This window comes from Malaclemys terrapin, chromosome 4, assembly GCF_027887155.1.
Source record: "Malaclemys terrapin pileata isolate rMalTer1 chromosome 4, rMalTer1.hap1, whole genome shotgun sequence".
Lineage (NCBI taxonomy): Eukaryota > Metazoa > Chordata > Testudines > Emydidae > Malaclemys > Malaclemys terrapin.
Window position 1 is genome coordinate 122,313,230 of NC_071508.1, and position 12,390 is coordinate 122,325,619.

The following is a 12,390-nucleotide window of genomic DNA, read 5'->3' on the forward strand; positions in this document are numbered from 1 at the left end:
GCATGTGAGCTAGATAAAGCACCAACGGCACTCGAGGCAGGCACCTCGTGTGCCTGACCCATATGGGCACTGCTGCAAAACTCTCTAACCAAAGGCATAGGGACACACCATCACCTGGATTGGAGCACCCACAGGGACATCTCTTGAAGAAGAAGTATGGATTCGTCAAGAACAAATCATGCCTAACTAATCTCATTTCCTTCTTTGACAGGGTTACTTGCCAACTGGATGGGGGCCAGGGGGGAGAAGCTGCAGACATGATATATCTTGATTTTAGTAAGGCTTTTAACAGTTTCATACAACATTCTCATAAGCAAACTAGAGAAATATGGTCTAGATCAGTGATACTTAGACTAACGCACGCTAGCCACAAGTGGCTCTATAATCTATCTCCTGCAGCTCTTTGCAGCACAAGATTAAAACTCTGTGTGATTTAGTTATTAACCAATCTAGGTTACTAATCAATCAGGATGCTTTTACTATGTTACACACAAACCTCTTAGAACACCAAAAATCCAATCCTGTTCTTAAAAAAGGTAAATTTTATTAACAACAAAAAGAAAAAAAAATACATTGGAACTTAGGCTTTTGATAGATTTTAAAAGAGCAATTCCAAAAATTAAGCACCCAAAATAGCTTTCTTGGGGGTTCAGCTTAAAGTTTACAAGCAAACAAAAGCATCTGGGGTTAGCACAGAGGAGATCCACAAGCCAAAATAAAAAATAAACCTGATTTTGTCTAGCCAAACATTCCCTACCCAAATAATTCCTTCTAGGTATGGAAGATGAATTTTCATGCCTGGTTCAAACCTTACATAGCATTGCTGCTCCATGTCTCTGCAGCCCAGAGAGAGCAATCACAGACAAAGGGAAAGTTTCTTTTCCCATTTTAAAAAGTTCTAGCCTTTCCACTGGCTCTTTTGGTCAGGTACCCACTTTTTTTTTCTTTACCTGGGGGACTTTAACCCTTTACTGGTAAACCAAGTAAAGAACAGCTACCAAGAGGGATTTTACAGCTAACTGGTTGGCTGGGTGTCCATCAAAGGGAGCTACCCTCCTGCCCTTTATTTATCACATGCCCCCTGCCCCAAAGCCAAGACCCTGCCTGCCCCTTCTCTGAGGCCTCACCACCCACTCACTCCACCCTCACTCACTCATTTTCACCAGGCTGGGGTAGGGGGTTGGATGTGGGGTTTTGGCTGTGGGTGCAGGCTCTGGGTGCGGCCGGGGATGAGGAGCTTGGGGTGGAGGAGGGGACTCCGGGTAGGGGGGATGGTGCTGAGGGGTTCAGTGTGTGGGAGGGGGCCCTTGGCTGGGGCAGGGGGTTGGGGTGCGGGAGGGGGTACGGGATCCGGAATGAGACCAGAAATGAGGGGTTCAGGGCAGTGGCATAGCCAGGTTCTAAAATCAGGGGGAGCGAACACATAAAAAAAGGCGCCACCCAACATATCAAATTACTAATTACATACTTTTAAATTTGTTATACATATTTATTTGTACTTAAAATAAAAACACAAGAATGATCCAGCTATGGAAGGGTTTGCACAGCCGGCATTTCACAGGAGAACTTTAGATTATACTTAGATATACTTTAGATTCTAGAAAGTAAATGACAGAATACAGTAGTTTATAATTGTCACCCTTTGCCCCCGGAGCAGAGCGGCGGCTCGGCTGCAGCAGAGTCATTCCCCGGGCTGCCGCTGCTCGCAGAGAAAAGATGCCGCTGAAGAAAGACCACAAGAAAAAAATATCCCTCCTCCCCCCCTTTTCCTTCCTTCTCTACCTCCTCCGCCAGCACCAGCTGGGGTTCAGAGCCACTAGGAGCTCTGCCCACCAGATTATGACTTTTGTGCTGTTGTGTCGAGATCCCCTCGGATGTCCTGATGTGAGAAAACTGAAAGCTTGGAAGCAGTGTTAACTTCCAAGTGACAGGTGCCTACTGTAGTGCTGCACGCTTGGATTCCAGCCAATGGTTCCCTTATTTCTTGGTGGCATATTAATTATTATTAATAACAAGTCCAGTAGGGCCTAGAAGCCTCACGTGAAGTCAGGGCCCCGCTGTGCTAGAAGCTGTACATATAGAGTACAAAGAGTTTGCAGAGGGTGGAAAAAAGGAAGTATCCCTATGATTCGGGTTATGTTTACACTGGAAAAGGGAGGTGTAATTTCCGGCTTGTGTAGACATACCCGTGCTAGCGCTGATCAAGCTAGTGTGCTAAAAATAGAAACAGAGCCATAGTGGTGCAAGGGGCTAGCCATCCTAGGTGTGATCCCACCTGAGACCCTTATTAAGCACTCAGGTGACTAGCTCCTCCTGGTGCTCATGCCGTCCCATTTCTATTTTTAGCACTCTAGTTTGATCCAAGCTAGCACCAGTATGACTCCTCCAGCTCGGCATGACTCCTCCAGCTCCAATGCAGACATACCTACAGATGGAGAACAGAGGCACAGTCAGACTAAGTGACTTGTTCAAAGTCACCAGGGAGTCACTGGCAGAGCTGAGAATTGAACGCATGTCTCCTGCTTCCATACAGTTGGATTGCCACTTCACCTGGAGGTCTCAGCACAGTAATAGGCTGATTAGGCCTCAGATGGAGTATTGAGTCCAGTTTTGGGCATCACTTTTCAGGAAAGATGTGGACAAACTGGAGAAAGTCCAGAGAAGAGCAACAAAAATTATTCAAGATCTAGAAAACATGACCTATTTTTCAAACATGAAGATTGAAAAAACTGGGTTTGTTTAGTCTGGAAAAGAGAAGACTGAGAGGGGACATGAAAACATTTTTCAAGTACATAAAAGGTTGTTACAAGGAGGAGATAGAAAAATTGTTCTTCTTAACCTCTGAGGATAGGACAAGAAGCAATGGACTTAAATTGTTGCAAGTGAGGTTTAGGTTGGATATTAGGAAAAACTGTCAGGGTGGTTAAGCACTGGAATAAATTGCCCAGGGAGGTTGTGGAATCACCATCACTGGAGATTTTTAATAAAGGTTAGACAAACACCTGTCAGGGATGGTCTAGATAATACTTAGTCCTGCCACGAGTGCAGGTGACTGGACTAGACGACCTCCTGAGGTCCCTTCCAGTGCTATGATTCTACTGTTGTAAATGCCCTGTGTCCCATGAGCACGGGCCATTAAAGACCTGCATGTTATTGTAGTGCATTGTGATGGTGTCACATAATGACTGTGCCCCAGGACACACAACAGTGCCCTGCAGTGAGGCGGCATAACAACTAAAGATGCAAACAATGCAACACAGTATCACGGTGCCCTGGCTATCATGCCAGCAGGATACCAGTACTTGCCATTGATGCACTTCATGTGTTGTACTTTACAGAATACATACGTACAGACAGACCATTCATCCCAGCCTGAAATGCAGCTGCTTCTGGGGTGGAACTTGGCAGCCAATTTGCACCACAATGGTGTGACAGAGGAGACAAAGTGAAAAAATGTCTCCTCCTGTCACAACTGCAGGGGCAAGATGGGTCAGCAGGATGCAGTCGCCTATGCTGGACAGAACAGGAGTGTTAAGCAGTGAGGAAGTGGACTCTTTAGTGATCATACATTGTCAGGACATTGGTTTTAAGCTTCCACTGAGAGATGGCGGCACAGTGTCCCCTGAGCATCGTGCTGCGGCGCTGGTTCAATACTGCATCACCAGCCCAGGAGCGAGAGCTCATCCAGAACGGCTCAAGAGGTGTTTGCCTTCCCCGTCGCATGGCCGCCTCGCTCTGCATGGGGTTGCCGGGGGCCAACGGGGCTGCTGCTCCTCAGCCCCCACCCCCCCACCGTGCTGGGGGGCTGCACTGCCACCCCTTTCCCTCCCAGCAGAGCCCACCCCCTGCCTGGGCGGCATGCGCCAAGCAGGGCTTGGCTTAGCGAGCCGGGCAGCTGCGGGTGGGCGGGAGCCTCCTCCTCCTCATCTCCGGGGAGCCAGGCAACCAGCCAACGCCGCCTGCAGCCCCGGAGCAAGCGAGCGAGCAGGGCTGGGGATGCGAGAGGGCGGTGCGGAGCTGAGAGCCAGCCGGCGGCCGTACGCAAAACCCAGCTCTGGACTCCTAGTTCGGAGCCCAGTGCTGGCTGCGCGGAAAGGCGCCACTTTTGGAAAATGTGCTCAGGGGAAGCGACTGCTCCCCCTGCTCCAGCCCTAGCTACGCTACTGGTTCAGGGTGCAGGAGAGGGCTCCACTCTGGGGCTGCAAAAAAACCACCTCGATGAGAGTCATAAGGCTATTTGCACAGAGGCTCCAGCATTCTATTGCCAATGTAGACACTTGATTGCTTTCTGCGCTATAATTGGTCTCTGGAGCTGTCCCATAATGCCTCAAGTGACCGCTCTGCTCATTGTTTTGAACTCGGCTGCCCTGGAGACATGCACCCCTCCCCTTTCAAAGCACCGTTTCTGATAGCCCTTGCGTGCTGTGCTGATCTGCTCCACGACACAAAGCAAACCATTAATGTAGAATGCTCATGCTGTTGAACACAGAGAGAGGTGTGTGTGTGTGTGTGATTGCTGTCCAGGGAGGGAGGCGGGAGCTGATGTCAGGGTTTCCCCCTTCCCCCAGGACTGGGTTGCTTCCTGCTGCTGTCTGAACTTACAAGATAGCATGCTGGCACACACTGTCACCCAAAACACACTCTCTCTTTCCCTCCCCTCCAAACACACACACACACACACACACACACACACACAGTTCAGTTGAAAAGCTGTTGGCAATGTAGTAGGATGCGCATGGAACAATGGGACTGGGAAACCTGCATCATGTGACGCTGTGCCTGCCCCATGAGGCATTGAAACCCCTTCCCAAAGCACCCTGCGGCCAGTTGCACAGTGGGATAGCTACCACAGTGCACTGCTGTCTTTGCCGTTGCAAGAGCTGCTAATGTGGATGCACTCCAGTGTCACAAGGAGCAGTGTGTGGACACACAACAGTGGTTTAATTCCAGTGTTTTAATAAAAGTGGTATAACTTGTGGCGCAGAAACTTGCCAGTGTAGACATATCCTTAGATTAGATAGTTAAAAACACTTCTAACTATATGGATAGTTAAGCAATGGAATAAGTTACCAAGGGAGTTTGTGAAGTCATTTGAGATTTTTAAGAACAGGTCAGACAAACACCTGCCAGAGATGATTTAGGTATACTTGGTCCTGCCCCACCCAGCATGAACAGTGGGACTAGATGATCTTTCAAAGTCCTGTTAAGACCTACATTTCTATGATTCCATAAAGCATGGATGGGGAAAGGAATTAAAAGCACAGGGCAAGTACCAGAGTAAAGACAGTAGGAAAAGTTTCCACTGAAATCACTGGAATTTTTAGCTAAGAATACAACTGCAGGACATGGATTTTGAATTATTCACACCCTCCCCTGTGACGGGTTGGATCACAGAAACCCCCTTGGGAGCTGCCACCCGATGTGCAAAGACTACCCCTGCTTCTGCTTTCCCTGCCAGCTCAGGACTCCAGCACCCTGTCTTGCTGAGCCAGACACTCCCGTCTGGCTCCAGACACAGATCCAGGGTCTGAATCTCCTGTCCCAAAGCTGCAAGTTTACCTGAAAACAGCTCACAGTAGAGTGCTTGTCTTTAGCACTCAGATGCCCAACTCCCAGTGGGGTTTAAACCCAGATAAATCCGTTTTACCCTGTATAAAGCTTATGCAGGGCAAACTCATAAATTGTTCGCCCTCTATAACACTGATAGAGAGATATGCACAGTTGTTTGCTCCCCCAGGTATTAATACATACTCTGAGTAAATTACTAAATAAAAAGTGATTTTATTAAATACAGACAGTAGGATTTAAGTGGTTCAAAGTAGTAACAGACAGAACAAAGTAAATCACCAAGCAAAATAAAATAAAATGCGCAAATCTATGCCTAATCAAACTAAATACAGATAATCTCACCCTCAGAGATGTTTCAGTAAGTTTTTCTTAGACTGGACACCTTCCAGGCCTGGGCACAATTCTTTCCCCTGGTACAGCTCTTGTTGCAGCTCAGGTGGTAGCTAGGGGATTCTTCATGGTGGCTTCTCCCCCTCTGTTCTCTTCCCCCCTTTATATATCTTTTGCATAAGGCAGGAACTCTTTGTCTCTCTGGGTTTCCACCCCCACCTCACTGGAAAAGCACCAGGTTAAAGATGGATTCCAGTTCAGGTGACATGATCACATGTCACTGCAAGACTTCATTACTCACTTGCCAGCACACACATATACAGGAAGACTTACAGGTAAATACAGCCATCTGCAGACAATGGGAGTCATCAAGATTCCAAACCATCATTAATGGTCCACACTTTACACAATTACAATAGGCCCTCAGAGTTACATTTTATATTTCTAGTTTTGGATACAAGAGTGGTACATTTATACAAATCAGATGATCATACTCAGTAGATTATAAGCTTTGTAATGATACCTTACAAGAGACCTTTTGCATGAGGCATATTCCAGTTACTTACATTCACTTATTACCGTATTTTCTCTAAAACTATCTCAGTTACATTATATTGACTTATTATCAAGTTTTTATAAAACCATATAGACTGCACAACGTCACAAAAAGTTTCCACTGAAATCACTGGAATTTTTAGCTAAGAATACAACTGCAGGACATGGATTTTGAATTATTCACACCCTCCCCCATCACCGATGCTTGGTCAACTTCGAATTAAAACAAAAGTTAATTGATAGTGTTCATCCTGAAATGTAAGGAAACCAAAAATCAAAGAGAACTGATCTTTTCTTGTAGGGTCTCACTCAGTGGCAAGTCCAGGGGGACCACTAGAAAAATTCACTATTTGACACTTTTTAAGCACCAACCCTTTTCATATGAATCTTTAGATCATCTGGCATGTAAATATCTTGTGACTCCAGCTACAACAATGCCATGCAAACATCTATTCTCACTTTCACGTGACACTGTAAACAAGAAGCAGGCAGCATTATTTTCTGGAAATGTAAACAAACTTGTTTGTCTTAGCGATTGGCTGAACAAGAAGTAGGACTGAGTGGACTTGTAGGCTCTAACGTTTTACACTGTTTTATTTTTGAATGCAGAGTTTTTTTCTACATAATTCTACATTTGTAAGTTAAACTTTCATGATAAAGAGATTGCACTACAGTACTTGTATTAGGTGAATTGAAAAATACTATCTCTTTTGTTTTTTACAGTGCAAATATTTGCAATCAAAAATAAATATAAAGTGAGCACTATACACTGTGTATTCTGTGTTGTAATTGAAATCAATATATTTGAAAATGTAGAACACATTGAAAAATATTTAAATAAATGGCATTCTATTAATTAATTGCATGATAAATCATGATTAATTTTTTTAATCATTTAACCCTAATAAGCATACATTTAAACATTTGGCTGAACTGTGGCATAAGGCAATGAGAAACGTCTTTCCAAAATCAACTAGCTAGTGATCATGTTAATTTGATTTTATTATTGTATTACACATTACATAGCATTAGCTTTTGATTAGGCTAAACAAGTCAAGCTCCTCGAGTCTCCTCTTCTAAGACATAATTTTCCATTCCCCTGATCATCCTAGTAGCCCTTCTCTGTACCTGTTCCACTTTGAATTCATCTTTCTTAAACATCTGCACACAGCATTCAGGATGAGATCTCACAAGTTCCTTGTATAATGGTAATCACACTTCCCTATCTGTAGTGGAATTACCTCGCCTGGTGCATCCCTAGGATTGCATTGGTCAATATAGTTTGCTCATCCTAACTCAATTCTTCTACACCTTTTGGGAAGAAAACATTAATTTGGAATTTCTGTCTTAATAAAGATTGTAAAATCATTCATGAAATATGGTTTCATAAATTTTTGGTAGATAATGGTTTTTCCATGTATTTTCTAAATCCTAGGACTTAGCATTTAGACTTCTAAGGTTTCAATACTTCATCTTTTTTCTTACAAGAAAATGCATGCCTATAAGATCTTCACTGGTTTCTGTACAAGAATGTATACTTTTCTTTTTAAAAGAAAATCTGGGTACAGCTGCTGAGCAAAGGGACAGTTAAATGGATCAACTAGTCTAATTTAAATAAGAGTGTTTTGCCTAAGTAAGCAGCAATGCACACCAGGTATCAGAGGACAGGGTCCAGCTCCTTCAATAGCTGTAAAAGTCTTTTTATATTTGCCAACTGTTTGTGACTGACAAACAGGCTCTTTTATATTTATGAAAATAAATAAATATAAAAACAAGTGAGAGCCTGATTCTCAGTAATGCTCAGCACAATAGAAAACCTGACCTTGAGTTTCCAAGATATGCAGGAAGAAACACTCCATAGCAGAGGACTGCATCAAGCAACAAGCTTCTCTGTTTATGCAACAGATTTTTCAGAGCTACATGGTTACTACTACTTATTGGAGCTGGAGTGATTTCTGAAAAATATTATGCATATGTATTTATTCAGGTTTTTAAGTGAATATGCTTCATCAGGTAATTCTGATAACATGTTAATTGAAACTAACTCAGAAGCAATGCCAGATTAGAATCTAGTGACACAACCGACATTTAAAGATTTCATACAATTTCATAATTACCTTTGCTTCATGAAGAAGCAGAAGGCAAAGGACCCCATTACACTACAACATCAGCATACTCTCGCCCAAGCCTACATGCAAAGACAAAACACAAAACAAATGCTACAAAGAAAGCAACTCAAATTTTGCAGATTCCCCGCCTCACCACAGTTTGAGAGCTGTTGTCATCTATAGTCTTATCTGTAACAAAGCCTTGTTGTAAGATAAACAAGCACATTCATCCAATTTTCCTAATTGCCTATCATGATGTTCATATAACCCTAACGTGAAAACAATGATGTATAAGTATAGTTTTAACAAGTCCATTGAAACCTTTTTAGTGAAAAGGTCTTAGACTGAATTCCTATAAACTCGATATTAAGGCCAGGGCAAAGTAAAATATACACTCAAGTAATTTTGGAGTGAAATATTAAAAGGGCACAAAGTAAAACATTGGTCACTATTTAAAAAGTTAACAATTCAGTATTCAGTTCCGGTCAGTCCAAGTTAAAAAAAGATACAGCAGAAAAACAGATGGGATCAAGAGACAGCTGGCAAAATAATAAATTAGAAAATCTTCATCAACCCTCATTATTCAAATTACATCAAAATCTCACATCTTTACAGACACTGCCTGACTCCACCCATTTTAGTTATTTATTTTGATTTGAAAGGTATTAATGAAACAAAGTGATATTCTGGCCTTACTGAAGTCAATGGGAGTTTTGCCAGTTAGGGGGTAGGATTTCAAACAGTATTTTTTCCGAGAAAAAAAACACACACCAGCAAACCAGTCTATGTAGTCTAAAATGACTACGGATTCAACAACAAATACCAGAAGTGTACTTTACAGCTAGGGTGCCAAGTTTTCAATAGCTTAAAAAAATGAACTCCTTTGTTCATTTTCTGTAATGTTTGAGATTTATTTCTACGCCTATATTCAGTAGAATTTTTACTTCACAAAATTATGAATGAACTCCCATGCACAGTCTAAAAGGTTCTACAGAGTAGGCACAACGGAGATTATACATATACATACTGTTGATCTTCATGCATATTTATCCTGCAGCATAATGTTAAAATAAGTGATGACTGAAGAGATTTGAAAAAAGAATTTATAAAATCAAATGTTTCAATTTATTTTCTATTTCTTTTTCTTGTAATCTGCATTATTAACATTTCAACACAAAAGACAGACATTTCACAGATATTTATAAGTTTGATATTTTAAGTTCTTACAGTTAATAAAGAGCTGTAAGAAAATATTTCACTCATTCTATTTAATATTCCCTATTTCATTTTATTCTAAACATATATTTTGAGGGGAAAATTAAATGCAAGTTAAGATAAATACTATCTGGATAGAAAAATTAATAGATAATGTTTTCACCCCTCAGCTCATATCTACAACCAAAATATTTCTACTACAGTAATAAAAAGTAAAGATTAGATGCTCGTCAGCTTCATTTTCTGACTTTTTTGACATTATGATCAAGAACAAAAAAAACCCCTAAATTCAAATCTTACCCATTTTTGAAATACAAGACATGTGCTCTTTGGAGTCCCGTTTCTAGGAAAAATCCCAGTTCCTGTTCATGCACTGCAGACCCCGGTTTAGGGCTTCTGTTTTGTATATTGGTAATTATTACCTAAGAAAACACACAAGTGAAATAAAATTAAATGAAATACAGATGAAACGTTCTATTCTTATTATTTGAGAGCATGTGGGGTAGAACAAAGAAGCTGACGCTCGATAATGTTGTTGAGAGAGCCTTCTTCACTCCATTCTCCTGCTGTCTAGGAGAGCATTTCTATATCTGTCTCACTGATTTTCCATCTTTTCAAATCTCTTCTCAATACCTTCCTTCATTGTGACTTTTAATTTATTCTTCCTTCTTCTATTATTCTCACTGCAATTATATTATTTAATTTTTAATGCATTTTAGGATGCAATATATGAAAAAAGTATTCAAAGCAAAATAATGTATAGCTTATAAAATATATAGTTACAACATGCTTCAGTAATAGTAGATGGCAGTGCTCAGTTCCTCTTGGCATCAGCCCCTACACATAAATGGTTTAGTTCCAATTACAAAAATTAATACATAGGCACTACCAAGCTCAGATAAAATAGGTGAGTCAAGTACACAGAAATACAAACTAATGTAAAAATGCATGGAAATTAGTGAGATACTCAAAAGTAGTGTCCCCAGGTGGTTCAAAAAGAGTGAAATACAGAACTTGAGTCCCTTAATATTTGTGCTGACATTGCCCTTTTAGCCAAAGCTTCTTTGAAACTGCTGTATGGCTTGGATTTTCATTTATACAGTCTATATTTTATCAGTCATGAAAAACCAATAATGAAAGACATTCTAGAGGAAACTATTTCAATAAATCCATTATGTGAAAATGAACACTGACAATTCCATATGCACACTTGCTTTAAAAATATCATAGGCAAAATATAGCCCCTCTTTCCCAATTGCTAACAATGTATTGTTTCCCTTTTCCTTCACTTATACCAAGATTAAAATATTTTTAGAAGTAGATTTGTGGAGTAACTATTGTCTTCCTTCAATGCAGCTTGCATGAAATACTTGTCACTGAAGTAGACAATCTCCCTGACATCCTGAACTGACTTTTCTTAAAACAGAACAGTTCTTTATAGACATCCACAAAACAACACTCGTTTGACTAACTGGTCCTCTGGTTACAATTTCATGTATCATAATGAAATTGGATGAACATTTAAATGTTAGCAGAATCTGAATGAAAATACCCTATCTTATTGAACACAATGAACCCTATTTACTATAGTTTTCCATCCACATTACACTATCTATAATGCTGTTAAGTAGAGTTATTATTGTATCTGAGAGAATACTAACTTTCTACAAAAACTCAATCCCTATGTCTAATCCAATCATAAATTCATTAGGCATGCTGAAGTCTAAACACTAGACATTATAAAACAGCAGAAATTGTCTAAAATTAAAAAAAATTCAGCTGTGATTCTAACTTAAAGTGCACTGTGAATGTGACTGGTAACTTATCTCTTCCCTCGTGTTCATATTTAATAATTTTTAGGGAGTGCTCTCCACCAGGACGTTCAGGGCAAAGGACATGTTTTCTAATGTACTTGCCATCTATGAGATCTGGTACATTCCAAAAAGGTAGAAAATTGTTCAGGAATAGTTTGCAGTATCCAGACAAGGAAAAAAGTCAGATGAAGAGAAATCTCACCGTCCCTCACAATACAAACACCGGACCCAATCCTGCTCTCACTGAAGCCACTGGCAAACCTACTATTAATTTCAATGACAGTACCATTATGTCCACTGGTTGCACTGGCTTTACGTATGTGCCAATATGAAACCAATTATACACCAATACCCTGTGATGAACAGGTTAACTGTACAAGTACTTAAGATATGGTCTATGGACTGACTAAAGCTGTTAGAAAAAACTGCTCTAAAAATAAGCTATTTAAAAACTTACTGTAAATATGTCTTCTTACAAAAGGTATTCCTCTAGGCTATAAACAGGACTATTTGGTTAATCTCACCCATAGAACCAGAGAGGTAACTGATTGATTGAAGTACTTGGAAGCTCCTGCTGTTCCCCCTATACCATCTTGGCAAGTCCATCACAACTCCTGTTTAAAATCTTAAACCATAAAACACTATAAACATATGTGCAAAAGTGGGGAAGAATCTAGATGAGATGATTTCCTATTATAAAAAGATTGCATGTTTCAATGATCTGTTGTCATTCACAGAAATTCATCTAGGCTGGAAACAGGATTGTTGGGAAATCACAAGCAGTCAAACCAGAAAAAGGG

The 12,390-nt window shown here is 40.8% G+C and overlaps 1 protein-coding gene across 4 annotated transcripts in view; it reads right to left on the reverse strand.

The window, feature by feature from the left end:
- The window catches only part of TTC7B (tetratricopeptide repeat domain 7B), a 325,154-nt gene that overhangs the window by 239,972 nt on the left and 72,792 nt on the right, over positions 1-12,390 (reverse strand). For all 4 annotated transcript variants that reach the window (XM_054028276.1, XM_054028275.1, XM_054028274.1 and 1 more), the window contains one exon: positions 10,077-10,198. In XM_054028276.1, the coding sequence (XP_053884251.1) occupies positions 10,077-10,198 (122 nt within the window). The remainder of the gene's footprint in view (positions 1-10,076; positions 10,199-12,390) is intronic.